Source organism: Carcharhinus amblyrhynchos, chromosome 8 (assembly GCF_965287045.1).
Source record: "Carcharhinus amblyrhynchos chromosome 8, sCarAmb.v2.hapA, whole genome shotgun sequence".
In the NCBI taxonomy this organism is placed as follows: Eukaryota; Metazoa; Chordata; class Chondrichthyes; order Carcharhiniformes; family Carcharhinidae; genus Carcharhinus; species Carcharhinus amblyrhynchos.
In genome coordinates, this window is record NC_137331.1 from 88,738,326 (window position 1) to 88,756,661 (window position 18,336).

Sequence of the window (18,336 nt, forward strand, 5' to 3'; positions counted from 1 at the left end):
AGCCTACTTGTGATAACACTAAATAAACTTTAAAAAAAATTGCTGCTTCAACAAGTCTTTAATGATCTCTTAAAGACGTTTGAATCCACCATGTGGTGAAGCTGCAGCAGTGCAAGTGTGCGAAAAGAATCCCAATTCATCATTTCTGAACATGAATGAATTGATTGGTTGTAAATCTGCTACGCAGTAATCAATGTCAGAAAGTTAGAGCACTGGGACATGCTGTCTGGAGAGAAACTGAAAATGACTGTATTAATACTTACCTTAAAATTGCTACAATGTGTTTTAGGTTGTAACTAAATCTCATTCACCAACTCTGTCTGCAGACCTGGAATCATAGAGTCTCTACAGTGCAGAAGGAGGCCGTTCAGCCCGTCGAGCCTGCACCGACAATAATCCCACCCAGGCCCCATCCCTGTAACCCCACACATTTACCCTGCTAATCCCCCTTACACTAAAGGGCAATTTATTATGGCCAATTCGCCTGACCGCACATGTTTGGACTGTGGGAGGAAACTGGAGCACCGAGAGGAAACCCACGCAGACAAAAGGAAAATGTGCAAACTCCACACAGACAATGATCCTAGGTCAGAATTGAACCTGGGTTCTTGGTGCTGCGAAGCAGCAATGCTAACCACTGTGCCAACATGCCACCCCTAAAAGGGGAAATGTCAGGAGTTGTATAATTAACTAGGATTCATCCTTATATCCAGAAGTTCACATACAGTTCATTTGCTGAGTTATAATTGCTGGAGCCTTTACAGGATTATAGGCTACAGTGTCTGTCACACATTTGTTTCTCCATGACAAGTTTCCCCTTGCGTTTGCAGACATGTCAGATAAATGAAAGCAAAATACTGTAGATGCTGCAAATCTGAAATAAAACAGAAAATGCTGAATAAACTCAGCAAGCATGACAGCTTCTGTGGAGCGAGAAACAGAGCTAATGTTTCTAGTCCACATGTCTGTTCTACAGAACAGTTATGACACATGCTAGCCTAAGCACTTGAAATGCCACAGTTTACAAGGTTACTGAGCAAATGCTGGAAAATGAGATTAGGATAGATAGGTGCAGACATAATGGGCCAGTTCCGCCCACCACTGGAATTGGAACAGGCAGGATGGAAAATTTGGCAAACCATTTAAAGGCCCATTGACATTGTGCGAGAACTTCCATTCTTGGAGCAGACATAACTGGAAAATGTCTATGACTAAGTATTGGTGGTAGTGGCATGAACATCCCCATCCTCAATGATGGTGCAGCCCAGCACATGAATGCAAAAGGTTTGGCTGAAGCATTTGCAACCATCTCCAGTCAGCAGTGCTGAGTGGATAATTTACCTTGGCCTCCTTCCGAGGTGTCCACCATCACAGAAACTTATCTTCAGCCAACTTGATTCTACCTACACAATGTCGAGAAATAGCTGAGAATGCTGGTTACAGAAAGACTGTATTGACATCACAGCTGAACTGTTGAAGATTTGTGCTCCAGAACCAGCTGTGTTCCTAGCTCAACTCCTTAAACACAGCTATAAAACCAGCATCCCTATCTATCCAAAAATGTGCAAAATTTCCAGATATCTCCTGTCCTCAAAGTATTCAGTTGCTTCATCAATAATCCATCCACCATCATAAGGTCAGATAGGGAGATGTTCACAAATGATTTGACAGCATTCAGTTCCATCATTTGTAATTTATTAGACAATGGAACAGTCCATATATGTATATATATATGCAGCTAAACCTTGACAATGTTCAGGTTTGGCCCAATAAGCAGCAAGTAACATTTGCACCACCAAAGTGCCAGGCAAAGAACATAAGAACATAAGAAGTAGGAGTAGGAGTAGGCCATCTAGCCCTTCGAGCCTGCCCCGCCATTCAATAAGATCATGGCTGATCTGTCATGGCTCAGTTCCACTTTCCCGCTTTCTCCTCATAACCCTTAATCCCCTTGCCTACCAAAAAGCTATCTACCCGTGACTTAAATATATTTAGCGAGGTAGCCTCCACCACTTCAACGGGCAGAGAATTCCAGAGATTCACCACCCTTTGAGTGAAGAATTTCCTCCTCAACTCCATTCTAAACTGCCCCCCGCTTATCTTGAGACTGTGCCCTCTAGTCCTGCTGTCCTTTCTGAGTGAGAAGAACCTCTCCACCTCTACCCTATCCATCCCTTTCATCATCTTATATGTCTCAATGAGATCTCCCCTCATCCTTCTAAACTCTAACGAGTACAAGCCCAGTCTATTCAGCCTCTTCTCATAGCTCAACCCCCTCAACTCCAGTATCAGTTTAGTGAACCTCCTCTGCACTCCCTCCAAGGCCAAAATATCCTTGCGCAGGTGTGGCAACCAAAACTGCACACAGTACTCCAGCTGCGGCCTCACCAGTGCCCTGTACAGTTGCAGCAAGACCTCCCTACTTTTATATTCAATCCCCCTCGCTATGAAGGCCAGCATCCCATTCGCCTTCCTGACCATCTGCTGCACCTGTAGGCTGGGTTTTTGTAACTCATGGACAAGGACCCCCAGGTCCCTCTGCATCGTAGCACGCTGCAGCTTTTCGCCCTGTAAGTAGTAGTCCTTCCTACCATTATTCCTACCAAAGTGGATAACCTCACACTTGCCAACATTGTATTCCATCTGCCAGGTCCTCGCCCACTCGCTCAGCCTATCTAGATCCCTCTGCAGACTTTCCACACCCTCCGCACAATTTGCTGTTCCACTTATCTTTGTGTCATCAGCAAATTTCGACACCTTACACTCAGTTCCCTCCTCCAGATCATCTATATAAATGGTAAATAGCTGAGGCCCCAGCACCAATCCCTGGGGCACTCCACTAGTCACCAACCGCCAATCCGAATAGCACCCATTGACACCCACTCTCTGCCTCCTATTTGACAGCCAATCCCCTATCCACGCTAACACCTTACCCCCAACTCCATGCCCCCTAACCTTCTGTAACAACCTTTTGTGCGGCACCATATCAAACGCCTTCTGAAAATCGAGAAACACCACATCCACCAGTTCCCCTCTATCCACCACACTAGACACATCCTCATAGAATTCCAATAAGTTCATCAAACACGACTTCCCCTTAACGAAACCGTGCTGCGTCTGCTCTATCAAACAATTCTTCTCAAGATGCCTCGCTATTTTCCCCTTGATTACGGATTCAAGCATTTTTCCTACAACAGATGTTAAACTAACCAGCCTATAATTCCCTGCCTTTTGCCTGCTACCCTTTTTAAACAGCGGCGTAACATTAGCCGTTTTCCAATCTTCCAGCACTTCCCCGGAATCCAGCGAAGTTTGGAAAATAATCACTAAGGCATCCACTATCACCTCCGCCATTTCCTTCAGAACCCTTGGATGCATTCTATCCGGTCCTGGGGACTTGTCCACCATCAGTCCCTCTAGTCTGTCGAGCACTGCCTCTCTAGTAACAATGATCTCATTCAGGCCCTCCACTCCTACCATCTTTCCATCATTAACACCCGGCAAACTATTCGCGTCCTCCGTGAGGACCGAAGCAAAAAAGTTATTCAAGGCCTCAGCCATTTCCTCATCCCCCACCACTAAATCCCCCCTCTCATCCTCTAAGGGTCCAACATTCACCCTAGCAACATCTATCCTGAACTGAAGAGAATCTAACCATCTCCTCCTGGCATTTGCTGGCAGCGGCATTGTTAAATCCTTTGCCATCAACATCCTGGGGGGAGTTTCCATTGACCTAAAACTTAAAACAGCATAATTATGGACTCCACTCACCCTGGACATTCTCTCTTCCATCTTCTTCCTTCAGGAAATAGATACAAAAGTCTGAGGTCATGTACCAACCAATTCAAGAACAGCTTCTTCCCTGCTGCTGTCAGACTTTTGAATAGACTTACCTTGCATTAAGTTGATCTTTCTCTACACCCTAGCTATGACTGTAACACTACATTCTGCACTCTCTCATTTCTTTCTCTATGAATGGTATGTTTTGTCTGTATAGTGCAAGAAACAATAATAAATCAAATCAAAAAACTTAAGTGGACCAGTCATGTGAACACTGTATCTATAAAAGCAGGTCAGAGGCTGGGATTTCTGTGATGAGTACCTCACCTCCTGACACCCCAAAGCCTGTCCACTATCTGCAAGGCACCGGTGGAATATCTCCACTTGCCTGGATGAGTACAGCGCCAACAACATTGAATTTAACACCAACCAGGACAAAGCAGCTTGCTTGTTTAGCACCCCCCGCCCCTCCACTCCTTCTATCACTGGTGCACAATGGCTAGTGTGTACCAACAACAAGCTGCACTGCAGTAACTTTCTAAGGCTTATTTGACAGTACCTTCCAATCCTGAGATCTCTGCCATGAAGAAGAACAAGGGCAACAAGCACATAAGAATACCAGCACCTCGAAGTTTCCCTCCTAATATCATCCTGAGTTAGAACAACACCACCATTGCTTCATCATCATTTGGATCAAAATCCTGGAATCCCTTCCTAACAGTCTTTGCCATGAGGACTGCAGGAGTTCAAGAAGGTGGTTTACCATCCCCTTCCCATCAAGGTGGACAATAAATGCTGACCTGGTCAGCAATGCACACATCCCCTGAATCATTTAAGAAGTCTTGTATAACTGTGCATGTATCATTTTCCTCTCACACCTTTCTACAATGCATGTCTGAAATTTAATTCTTTTACATTTGAGTTTGCCTATGTTTAATTATTTTTCCTTCAATAATGCACTCATGATGTGCTCAAATTTCAAGTTCTTCCAACTCTGGAATTTCAGGTGCAATAGTGGTGTTGTCATCCAACTGCAGTCGAGGAATGGCAGATCACAGAAATGTTTGAGACATCTTTGGCTGAAGTATCTCTCTATGTCTCTCCAATAGTGGGCTGGATTTTGTCACCAGCTTTGGAACGCTGATTTCAGGACCAATTGCTCTTATAGACTGGGTCACTGGTTGTGGTCTGTTGGAGGAAGGCTGCCTCCATGCATGCCATCCTAATAAGGATGATAGGCAGGCCCTCAGTATTGCCATCAACAATCAGAGGGAGGGGTGAGCACTGATGGAATAAGTCAGGAAATATGAGGGGACCTCAATGTCAAGAGTCTCTCTCTGGCTGACACATCGGTCACTATATGACAGCAGTATAGCCCAGGGAGGTCCATCAGGGTGAAGGACAAATCCTTCCCGTGGACTGGTCTTGGCCACAACGGTGGCCTTTCATGGACGCTGCCTTTTATTTGCAACATGTAAGTCTGCAGTTCTGATACCGCAGCACCTCCCCCACACCCACCCCCCCCAACCCCCTCCAACCCCTTCATCCTGCCAAGGAGATGGCTATCTCCATGCACAGCAGGGAGCTGCTCCTCCAGCGGTCAAATTTCATTAAAACCACAAAATCGCCAGGAGTGATGGTCTTAATAACTGTAATTGGACTAAGGAGCTAGTCCATTACCCAGTCCATCGTAGGACAGTTCCCCAGCATTGGAATTAGACCAGGATTGGCTGGGAAAATAGGAACTTTGGCTATTTCTCTCCCACTGAATGACCACCCCATTTCCATGCCCACTAGTACAGGACCCAGAAAAATTAGCCCTCAGTTTCAATGTTCTAGTATTTAGGCATAGTGCTAAAGTTAATTTAGTACTGTATAAGTCAAGGCAGACTCATTTGTAGCCATGCTGTCAATTTTAGCTAATTTTAAGTGGTCTTTAGGGAGGTAAAATAGAGACTTAATGAAGGAGTGTGTTGTTACACAATATAGGAAAAGGTTATGTGGAAATTGGAGCGCATCAAAAAGAAGATTGCTACCTCATAAGTTGACAAATATTAAAGGAAACTTGCATTTCTTTGTCCTTATTTCACTTCAGGGGCAAATGCTAAACTGCGATATCAGATCACCTCAGGGAATGTTAAAGGAATGTTTGACGTGGAACCAGAAGTTGGAACAATCTTTATAGCTCAGCGGCTAAACTATGAGCAAGAACAGCACTATGAGCTGAGGCTTGTGGCGTCAGATGGAAAGTGGGAAAACCAAACATTAGTGATTATCAATGTTATCAACAAGAATGATGAGGCACCGATCTTCACAAAGAATGAGTATCATGACAGTGTTTTGGAGGAGCTCTTAGACCTGCCAGTTTTTGTCCTTCAGGTATGTGAGTTTTTGTAAAAACATGGAAATGTTTTTAAAAATTATAATGGAAGCAAATGAAAGTTACTTCATTTTCATGCAGTGTTTCATGGAAAGGAATGATGTGGTGGATTAGAATGCTCTCCTTCCATCTTTATGAACCCTGATTTAAACTTGGCCTCAGTTCAGGAAATAATATATTCTTGTCTATAGAAACCATAGAAACCCTACAGTGCAGAAGGAGGCTATTCAGCCCATTGAGTCTGCACCAACAACAATTCCCTCAAAATTCTCCCTGTAGCCCCACATATTTACCTCGCTATTTCCTCAAACATACTCATCCCAGGACACTAAGAGGCAATTTAGCACGGTCAATACACCTAACGCACACATCTTTGGACTGCCCGTCTGTCAGGTTTCTCCATTTTCTCTTTCTCTCTATCTCTGTCTCTCCATCTCATTCATAGATGCACACAACATAAGAACATAAGAACATAAGAAATAGGAGCAGGAGTAGGCCATCCAGCCCCTCGAGCCTGCCCCGCCATTCAATAAGATCATGGCTGATCTGTTGCTGCTCAGTTCCACTTTCCCGCCCTCTCCCCATAACCCTTAATCCCCTCTCCTATCAAAAACCCATCAACCCGCTTCTTAAAAATATTTAGCGAGGCAGCCTCCACCACTTCAACGGGCAGAGAATTCCAGAGATTCACCACTCTTTGAGTGAAGAAGTTCCTCCTCAACTCCGTTCTAAACCGCCCCCCTTTTATCTTGAGGCTGTGCCCCCTAGTCCTACTGTCTTTTTTGAGCGGGAAGAGTCTTTCCACCTCTATCCTATCCATCCCATTCATCATCTTATACGTCTCAATGAGATCTCCCCTCATTCTTCTTAACTCTAACGAGTACAAGCCCAGTTTATTCAGCCTCTCCTCATAGCTCAACCCCCTCAACTCCAGTATCAGCCTAGTAAACCTCCTCTGCACTCCCTCCAAGGCCAAAATATCTTTGCGCAGGTGCAGCGCCCAAAAATGCACACAGTACTCCAGTTTCGGCCTCACCAATGCCCTATACAGCTGCAGCAAGACCTCTTTACTTTTATATTCAATCCCCCTCGCTATGAAGGCCAGCATCCCATTCGCCTTCCTGACCACCTGTTGCACCTGCAAGCTGGGTTTTTGCGACTCATGCACAAGGACCCTGAGGTCCCTCTGCACCATCGCCTGCTGCAGTTTTTCGCCACGTAAGTGATAATCCTTCCTACCATTCTTCCTACCAAAGTGGACCACCTCACACTTGCCAACATTAAATTCCATTTGCCATTTCCTGGCCCATTCGCCCAGCCTATCTAGATCCTTCTGCAGACTCTCCACACCCTCCGCACAATTTGCCGTTCCCCCAATCTTGGTGTCATCAGCAAATTTCGACACTCTACACTCGGTTCCCTCCTCCAGGTCATCTATATAAATGGTAAAAAGCTGAGGCCCAGCACCGACCCCTGGGGCACTCCACTAGTCACCATCTGCCAATCCGAATAGCACCCGTTGACCCCCACTCTCTGCCTCCTATTTGACAACCAATCCTCTATCCACGCTAACACCCTACCCCCAACTCCATGTCCCTCGACCTTCTGCAATAACCTCTTGTGAGGTACTTTGTCAAACGCCTTCTGAAAATCTAGAAAGACCACATCCACCGGCTCTCCTCTATCCACCGCCCTAGACACATCCTCATAGAACTCCAGTAAATTTGTCAGACACGACTTCCCTTTAATGAAACCGTGCTGCGTCTGCTCTATCAAGCAATTCCCTTCAAGATGCCTCGCAATTTCCTCCTTAATGACAGATTCTAACATTTTACCTACCACAGACGTTAAACTAACCGGCCTATAATTCCCCGCCTTTTGCCTGGCACCCTTCTTAAACAACGGTGTAACATTAGCCGTTTTCCAATCATCCGGCACTTCCCCGGAATCCAGCGACGTTTGGAAAATAACCACCAAGGCACCCACTATCACCTCCGCCATTTCTTTCAGAACCCTCAGATGCATTCCATCCGGTCCTGGGGACTTGTCCACAATCAGCCCCTCCAGTCTGTCGAGCACCGCCTTTCTAGTAACAGTAATGTCATTAAGACCCTCCAGTCCTACCACCTTTCCATCGCTAACACCCGGCAAATTATTCACGTCCTCCTCTGTGAAGACAGAAACAAAAAAGTTATTCAATACCTTAGCCATATCCCCATCCCCTACCACTAGGTCCCCTTTCTCATCCTCTAAAGGACCAACATTCACCCTAGCCAGCCTCTTCCTTTTTATATATTTATAGAAACTCTTGCTATCCTTTTTATATTAAGCGCTAGCCCAGCTTCATAGTTTCTCCTACCCTTCTTTATCAACTTCTTTGTCAATCTTTGTTGACATTTAAACCTCTCCCAATCCTCTTCTCGCCCACTACTCTTAGCTACTCTAATTTCCTCCGCTTTTAGTTTAACACTTTCCTTCACCTCCTTCGTTATCCACGGCTTATTACCTCTCCTCCTACTATCCTTTTTGACCATCGGAATAAATTTCCGCTGAGCACCAAGAAAGATCTCCTTAAAGATCCTCCACGGCTCCTCAACAGACCCTCCCTCCAACGCGCTCTCCCAGTCCACAATCGCCAATTCTTCTCTCATCCTACCGTACTCCCCTCTATTCAAACAAAGGACGCGTGTCCGGGAACCCACTTTCTCCTCCTCCATCTGCACCAGAAACTCCACCATACAATGATCACTCTCCCCAAGAGGATCCTTCACCACAAGGTCCCTAATTCTACCCGCTTCATTACATAGCACCAGATCCAAGATAGCTCGCTCCCTCGTCGGCTCCAACACACAGTTCGAGGAAACTATCCCGGCAGCATTCCAAGAACTCTTCCTCGAGCCCCCCACGTCCAACATGGGTCGACCAATCAATATGCAGATTGAAATCCCCCATAACTACGGCCGTCCCATTCCTGCACGCCGCACTTATTTGCGTGTTAACAGCCCGCCCCACCTCCAGATCATTATTCGGAGGCCTATAGACGACACCCACCAGTGTCTTCTTCCCTTTGCTGTTCCTAATCTCCACCCACAACGATTCCACCCTCTGCTCCTTGGCTCCAATATCATCCCTTGCTACCACCCTGATGCTATCCTTAATCAGCAGAGCTACGCCCCCCCCTTTTCCCTCCTGCCTATCCTTCCTAAACACTTGATAGCCCTGTACATTCAGCTCCCAGTCCCTGTCACCCTGCAGCCACGTCTCTGTAATGGCCACCAGATCGTATCCATTTGTGTCGATCTGCGCCATCAGCTCATCCACTTTATTCCGAATGCTTCGTGCATTCAGATAAAGTGCTTTCATCCCAGCCTTCACCTGGACCCTATTTGCCGTAACGCCACCAACTATACTCACGCCCCCTACTCCCTCTATTATTGGGACATCCTCGGCCTCTTCCCTTACATGTACACTCTCCTTAATTTTAGATCTCGTAAGGTCACCTACCTTCGCACCCTCCCCCCCCTAATTAGTTTAAAGCCCTGTCTACAGTCCTCTTTACTCGATTCGCCAGCACTCTGGTCCCAGCATGGTTCAGACCCACCCCATCCCGCCCGAACAGGTCCCACCTACCCCAATAGTGGTGCCAATGCCCCATAAATTCAAACCCATTCCTCCCACACCAATCCCTGAGCCACCCATTCACTTCCTTAATCCTGTCAACCCTACGCCCATCTGCACACGGTTCAGGCAGTAGCCCAGAGATAACCACCTTGTCGGTTCTACTTTTTAATTCCATTCCTCTTTTTAATTCCAACCTCTCTCCCTCATGCTGCCAAGTGGAATGAGGAACATCAATTTTGTTGCCAATGGACAACTCAACAGAAGATAGTTCTCTCAATTGAAATAGTGAAAAAGAATCAATTTGAACTTGAAAATCGTTAAGAAGGAGAGTAGTCAGGGAAACAGGGAGAATAATACGCCAGAAATCAGCTTAGAACAAATAATAGGCAAAAGACAGTGAACATGCTGATTATTTCCTCCAAATGTTTACAAGGGAAGATCTGAACAATATTCCCTCATTAAATAATGATTTCCTTTAGGGAAGGAAATCTGCAGTCCTTACCTGGGCTGGCCGACATGACACTACAGACCCACAGCAATGTGGTTGACTCTTAAGTGCCCTCTGAAATGGAGGGCAGTTAGGGATGGGCAATAAGAGCTTGCCCAGCCAGTGATGCCCACATCGCATAAAAATGAATGAATAAAAATAAAATATTGAGCAAAAAATCAGTTGTTAAATTGTAGCTCACAGATACTCTACTGTGGCCTTGGCTGAAGCCTATAGTGATTGCTGTTTCAGCTGCAGCCCAGTGCATGGTGAGGAAGACCGTGTAGGGATGGGAATTTGGAAAAAGTGAAATGACCAAAAATCACTGACATTGGGAAAGGAAGTTTTCCATGATCTGACTGTTCACTTTCTTCAGGAGATAAGGTACAAAATAGATAGTAAGGATCGGGGCTATTTCAACTTTTTCTGTCACTGGTGTTTAAATAGTACTACTTCGGTCAAAAGCATGACCAGATTTAATGAACCTAGGGTGCTGATTTTTGTATGAGAAGGGTGATTTTCTTCAAAGTGGTCACTGTCCTTTTCTTGCCCCTCTGTAGGTCTCAGCTACTGACCCAGATCAGGAAGCAGATCAGAATGCCTTGCGTTACTCCCTCCATGGCCAGGGGGCTAACAGTGAATTTACCATAGATGAACTGACCGGTAAAATCTATGCAAGAAAAAGATTAGACCGTGAGGAGCGATCCATCTGGCGCTTCCTGGTTCTCGCCACTGACGAGAATGGCGAAGGGCTCACTGGTTTTTCTGATGTAATTGTTGAGGTGCGTGATGTGAATGACAATCTGCCACTCTTCCTGTGCGCCTCGGATGGCTGCTTCATTGGGTATGTTCCAGAAAACTCCCCAGCGGACACTTCTGTTATGGAAATGATTGCGACAGATTTGGACGACCCCAAGATTGGGAAGAACGCAGTGTTGACTTATCGAATTATCCAGAATGTTCGGAACGAAATCAACCTCAACCTGTTTTCCATCAATTCTGCCACAGGCACCATATACACTGTGCTGGGCTCCCTGGACAGAGAGAAAGAAAACAGGTACCTCGTTGTGATAGAAGCTCGAGACGGAGGTGGGTTGACAGGGACGGGGACAGCCACCATTTTGGTCACAGATGTGAACGATCATGCGCCCGTCTTCACTCAAAGTCTCTTCAGGGCGAAGATTTCTGAAAACACTGAGGTCAACACCGAGATCCTTGTTGTGTCTGCCACAGACATCGATGAGGGAGAAAATGCGGTCACCACATTCAGTATCGTGGACGGTGACGAAGATCATAAATTTTTCATTGAGACCAATCAAGTCAAGAGGTGTGGCATGATCAAGCTGAAGAAAAGACTCGACTATGAGAAGCCTCAGGAGAGAAGGTTCAATTTAACTATTAAAGCAGAAGACATGGACTTTTTCAGCGTGGCCACTTGTATCGTTGATGTGGAAGATTACAACGACCACACTCCAACCTTCTTCCCACAGTTTTACGAAGCTGATCCATTGCTGGAAGATGTCTTCATTGGAACTAGAGTTGTCCAGGTCACGGCAGTCGACTTGGATTCTGCCCTGAATGGGGAATTTACCTACAACATCACACGACATTCAGATCCACTTGGGCAGTTCTCTGTGGACAGCAGCGGATGGGTTACAATAGCCAGGGCTCTGGATCGTGAGTTAATGCCACAGCACCACCTGGTGATCCTGGCCACTGACCTGGGAAATCCCCCTCTGACAGGCAGCGCTGCTGTCATTTTAACCGTGAATGATGTCAATGACAATGGGCCTGAGTTTGAGGTTCCTTACACACCCATTGTCTGGGAAAACACTGCTGCCCCCCAGGTAATCCAGTTAAATCAAACATCAACCTTAATTTATGCTAAAGACAAAGATAGCCCAGTGAATGGAGCTCCCTTCTCATTCAAATTACTAAGGCGGCAGGGTGACTCTTCGGGCTTTGCTTTGAAAGATTTTGGCAATGGCAGCGCTGGCCTCACTGCACTCCGTACGTTTGACAGAGAGCACCAAAAGGTCTTCTACCTGCCGGTGGTTATTGCTGACAGTGGCTTCCCACCCATGAGTTCCACAAGCACTTTAATCGTCACCATTGGAGATGTGAATGACCATCCCCACTCAGCTGGTTGGATGGAATTTCTGGTGTATAATTACAATGGTAAGGAGTTACTCCAACCAGGATGCAACGTGGTCTCCACAGAGACAATATCTAACGTTCTTACACAAAATAGTTTAGTGTTATTCATATTGTCCCACTAAGAGTGACAGCTGCCATTTTGCTACTAACGGCTTTAATAGCCCTTTGCAGCCAAAATGTGACAGAGTGGGCTGGCCTGGACCTGATGGATCTAATGGTCTGTTTCTATACAGTAAATTTTTCATCATAAACAACACGTAACTCAGTTTAAACCATACCTAACTTTCACTGTGTCCCTTAAATTTGGTCTTAAGTTCTTCATCCTTACTGAAGGTCCCTCCCCAGACTCTGCGCATCAGTTCTGATCTCTATCTATAAGTCCTGCTGTAATGTTTGCACCTTGACATTGGCAGCAGTAACAGTTATGTTACAAATCTATGCCTACACGCAAAATCCATACTCAAACCTGAATAACTATCTGCATGATGTTCCAAAAGCTGTGGAATATTAGCATGAATTAGTGCCTTGAGGTAGGAGGGGTGGATAATTAGCCAGAGAACATGAGAGAACATAGGCATCTCTCTTTCTGTTAGAGAAAGGTAGAGAGATAGACAAGTGGTTATAGAGTTTGAGAGGCACCACTCCACACCATGGGACAAGACAAGGAAAAAGCCTTCCATGAACTGTCACAGCCAGTATGACGATTAAACCATCATCTTTGGTATCCTTCCATACCATACACTAGCTATCCAGCCAACTTAGCTAACCAGCCCATAAGACAAGGAGAGATGAACAAAGAAAATCGAAGAATGTTTTATTCTTTCATATGATGTGGGCATTAGTAGCAAGGCAAACATTTATTTCCCATCCCTAATTTCCCTTGAGATGGTGAGCTGCCCACTTGAACAAGTCCATCGACTTTTCTGTAACCTTTGGTACCACTGAGTGACTTACTCGGCCATTTCAGAGGATAGTTATCAATCAAACATATAGTGTGGATCTTGGATCACACGTACACCAGATTAGATAAGGATGGCCAATTTCCTTCCCTAAAGGTTATTAGTGAACCAGTGGTGGGTTTTTATGACAATCAACCACAGTTTCATGATCACCATTTCTGAGACAAGCATTCAATTCCAGATTTATTAATTAATTGAATTTATGTTCTAGCAGCTGTCCAACAAGGATATTTGTGTCCTATAATTCTGGGCCTCCTGATTACTCATTCAATTACATTGTGAATATGCCACTGTCTCCCCTGAATATATCAAATAAGCCATCTAGAATGGTGGATGTATAATGTCATGTCACTGATTCTGTGATTTAATAGTATTTATTTTGTACAGATGATATTCCAAGGCTGTGGAAATTGAGATGTGGTTGATTACATTTCTGAAAGCTAATCTTTTTGAAAGCTAAGTTATCTAAGTCATCAACATACTTGTCTGTGATCTGCTAGGAGTTGTTACTGTGGAACATTATTGGTCACTGAAGCAGTGTGCTCTGTTGTTTCTATTAGGTCTCCTTGGTACCACTGAATTAGGAAAGGTACGAGCTCCTGATCTCGATGACTGGGATGATAAAAGATACAGATTTGAAGGAACATCTCCAAGGTAAGCAAATCTGAAGGGTGTGTATGTACATGTGTGTACTTGCGTGCATGTTTGTATGTGTTGTCCTCTGCTGTCCTGTCAAGTACATAAAACAAATGAACAAAGAAATAGCCATGGAGTGAAATCAAAGGAGCTAGCATTGCCATAAAAATATTCCAGTGTGTTCATATCGCACAGCGTCAGTTCACCCCACAAAAATGGGATTGTCATCATAAAATTTGTCCCCTCTGTTTCTTTTGATTTTTAAAACGTTTTTTTCTCTATTTACCCAGGTTTTAGGCCCCTTTGGCAGCTCGGTCTGAAACCTGTTTGAGACCTTTTTCAGGCCGGAAGCCAGATGGACAATGTTGTGGTGGCCATGAAGGACATGGGGAATCATCAATAGATCTGCCCGTGGGATTTGTGGGGTGTGAGCTCCCCTATTGAGCAAGTGGGGACTTGCTCAGTGGGAAACAAACAGTGGGGTTTAAAACCCATGCTTCAATCTGGACCATTATTCTGTAGGTTCCCAGGGGTTGGACTTGTGTGCTGTAAGCCTCAGATGTGGCTCTTTCGCATTTTGTAATAAAGGCTTATGGTGATGGAAGATTGGCCTTGGCGAGATTATTACAGACATCCCTTCAGTTTTGACTTGACACTACAGTTTTCGGGATGTTTTGTCCAGTAACTAAAATCTGAAATATTACTATTCAGTTTTCAATCATTTCATTTTAACTATACTTGGTAGATGACGGAGTCCATCCCGCATCTCCATGAATTTGTGGTTTGATGTATGTATAGCTCCATGCATGTGCAGGCAATGTTGCCTATAGCTTTGTCCATTTGTGATTAACTCCTACCAAGGCACCTACTAAATTTAGATTGGACATTCCTATTTGGAAAAGAAAGGTGTCCAGAGTGACTCTTCCTAAAGGGAACTGTCTAACCTGTACTTACTGGAAGTCAAACCTGGGAACTTACCCGATAATAACAACTGCATTAGACAATTTGAAAGCACAACCTAAGCCAATAAATGCCAATCAGAATAGAGCACTGGGAGAATATATGATGTAAATTCTCATGATTTCTTAATCAATTATGCTCATTTGTTTCAGACACTTTACCCTCAATGAAAATTCTGGTTTCCTGAGTATTGTTGATGGTGCACCCCCAGGAGTGTATAGCTTCCAGGTCAAAGTTGCAGATGGTATCTGGCCTGATGTAGTTTCAACAATCAAGGTCGTTGTCAAAGAATTGGAGGAAGATGCCATCTATAATGCTGGTTCCCTAAGACTGACTGGTGAGCATCTCAACATTTCTTTATAGCCTGGATTTCTTTGAAGCATTAATACAATTTCTTAAACATTTCTCATGAATGAGGAATACCAGGAAAATATGTGTCCATCAAGTGCATATGAACATAAGAAAGATTGGAATGAGAAAGGACATTTAGCCCATCAAGCCCATTTCACCCATAGACCAGGTGACAAACTATTCAATCATGACATCGGCTCAGCCTATTCAATTGCGGAAAGAAATATTCTGCAGGGAACTCTCTCCCTGCTTCCCAAAGGGAAGTTAAGCAAATTGCAGAATAACTTGTGTGCAATATTTTTAAAAATTCGCAATTACCTTCTGATAATTCCATGGCCCCCAAAGCTAGTAACCATAATGTTCAGAGTATTCAATTATCTCAGTATTTAGCTATGGAGAGTGATCCCCAGTCCTATTCCTTAGATATCCATCCAGCTCATATTAAAGCAATTAATCAGCATTGAGCCAATTACGTCAGCTGGGATACTTCATATCCACTACTCTGAAGGGAACCATCAATGGATACAGATCACAGGTCATAAATGAGATTTATTATTTAGCTTTGTGGTTCAGGAAGACAATTCATTTTACCACAGATTTAGACACCAGGCTTTGGTGATGCACACACTGAGCTTTATCCTTACATCATCGACACAACCAACAGGAAAAAAGGGCAGCATGGTGTTGCAGTGGTTAGCACTGCTGCCTCACAGCGCCAGGCACCCGGGATTGGTTCCCGGCTTGGGTCATTGTGCGGAGTTTGCATGTTCTGTGTGGGTTTCCTCCGGGTACTCCAGTTTCCTCCACAGTCCAAAAGACGTGCTGGTTAGATGCATTGATTGGTCATGCTAAATTCTTCCTCAGTGTGCCCAAACCGGAGTGTGGCAACTAGGGGACCTTCACAGTAACTTCATTGCAGTGTTAATATAAGCCAACTTGTGATACTAATAAATAAAATCTTAAAATGCATCTTGCTGATTTTTATTTTTGGCATTGCTTATGGGTTACCTTACCACCCCACCCCTCCCCCTGAGTCCAGCATGCAGAATTGTTCCCAATGTTTACCTCCAGCCCTTCACAACTGCTTTGGCTTCTGCCCTAAACTGATGATTCTTGAATTTGTTTAGGCCAGGCCCATCAGAAACTAGCCACAGCCTCCCACATCCATTAACAGCTGGCACATCAAAGAATGAATAACAATGAGAGAGTACAAAGAATTTCACATTTTTCTCTCACTAAATCAAGTATGAGTACATTGCCATGTTATCTTTATAATTCACTGTCTATTGAGTCTCTATCTATGCTTTGGACATTCATTTTAAACAGAATAAAGTTTGAATCAAATTCTTCACTTGCTTGAATGAATGAACACCTGGGTCAAGAATGAATCATTTCAAGGCCAGCAATGGAGTTCTTTCTAAGATTAAGCAAGAAAATGCTGGAAAATCTCAGCAGATCTGGCGGCATCTGTAAGGAGAGAAAGGAGCTAATGTTTCATGTCCAGCTTTGACAAAGGATCTGCTGAACTCAAAATGTCTGCTTTTTTCTCTCCTTACAAATGCTGCCAGGACTGCTGAGATTTTGTAGCATTTTCTCTTTTGGTTTCACATCCCAGCACCCGCAGCAATTTGCTTTGATATTTCTTTCTAAGACTGATCATTGCTGATGTTGTGAACTAGAAAATATTCAATGGTTCTTCATTAACCTTAATGTCACTTTTAAAAATATTTCAAAAATAAATACCATTTGCAATTATCATTCAATTATTGCATAAGTTTCAAAAGGCAAGACACTGAAGTGTTCAGTAAGGTTCATATTGCGACAGATTAATCAGCTTAATTTATAAATGCACGCTTCAAGTAAAATGAATTTTTTTCAAACAGATATCACAGCAGAAGAATTTATCTCCCAGTCAGATGCTGAAGAAAGCAAGTACGCCAAGCTAAGGAGGGTTCTGGCAGAAATTATTCCAGCACAGCTGGATAACATTCACATTTTCAGCGTTGTGAATGTCAATGGTCGGGTTAGAGAAGTAGATGTCTGGTATGCAGCTCAAGGGTCTCCATTCTACAAGGCTGAGAAAATGAACGGTAATGTGGCCGCTTCCAAAGCCATGGTACGTACCTCCTAAAGCTAATGAAGTGTTTCAGTGAGAGCTGGACAACTATTTTCCATTAAAGTAGCTAATGATAAATATTTACAAAGTGAATCATATCAATAGGTGCCTGTTGCCTTGCTACAAAACCTCTATGATTCTATTGTGTGACTATTGCACATTAATGGTATAAGTATTTTCACAAGGAACACATTTTAAAGTCAGTGTTTTAGTTCAACAACTGTTGCAATTTCACCACAGATCCAACAACACTATTGCCAAACACTTAAAAATTTGAAAATAAAAGAGTGATTTAAAACATAGGGCGGAATTTTCCCATTCTGCGTGCCACAGGAATCATAGCAGGTGGGGCAGATCATGCAAAAGTCTTTTGACTTTGGGTAGGAATTTCCCATCCATATTGGGCAAGAAAATCCCGCCCATATTGCCATCCCTGAGTTAGTCAGACTAGGTTGATTCCAGGCATATTGGACCCAATCTGACTATGATTGGTCTGCTTCTAGTGAGACGTCAGCTGTCGGTGGTTTCATTCCAATGGGGCTGTCTCAGTAAAGGTTTTAGCCTAATTTTACACTTTGGTTGTGGAGCAACTGTTCCTCTGCTCAATCTCTTTGAGTCTCTCAATTTGTGGTCTTTGATTGGTTTCTGGACTGCATGATAACATGTCTTGAGAACTGTCAACTCATTTCCGCAGCAAATTTAAACAAATCTAAAACATATTCTTAACTTACAACATGGTCAATTCACTAACATGAAACAATTTCCACAGAACTTGGAAAGCATATTAATCATAGAATCCCTACAGTGCAGAAGGAAGCCATTCAGCCCATCACTGCACGAGCAACAACCCCACCCAGGCCACATCTCTGCTAATCCCCCGACACTAAAG

General features: G+C 44.1%; 1 protein-coding gene across 1 annotated transcript in view; it reads left to right on the forward strand.

The window, feature by feature from the left end:
* Positions 1 to 18,336, forward strand: part of LOC145346382 (neural-cadherin) — a 250,739-nt gene that overhangs the window by 192,037 nt on the left and 40,366 nt on the right. Inside the window, exons 18-22 of the mRNA XM_080193542.1 lie at positions 5,876 to 6,159; positions 10,829 to 12,446; positions 13,945 to 14,038; positions 15,133 to 15,317; positions 17,215 to 17,447. Of these exons, the coding sequence (XP_080049668.1) occupies positions 5,876 to 6,159; positions 10,829 to 12,446; positions 13,945 to 14,038; positions 15,133 to 15,317; positions 17,215 to 17,447 (2,414 nt within the window). The remainder of the gene's footprint in view (positions 1 to 5,875; positions 6,160 to 10,828; positions 12,447 to 13,944; positions 14,039 to 15,132; positions 15,318 to 17,214; positions 17,448 to 18,336) is intronic.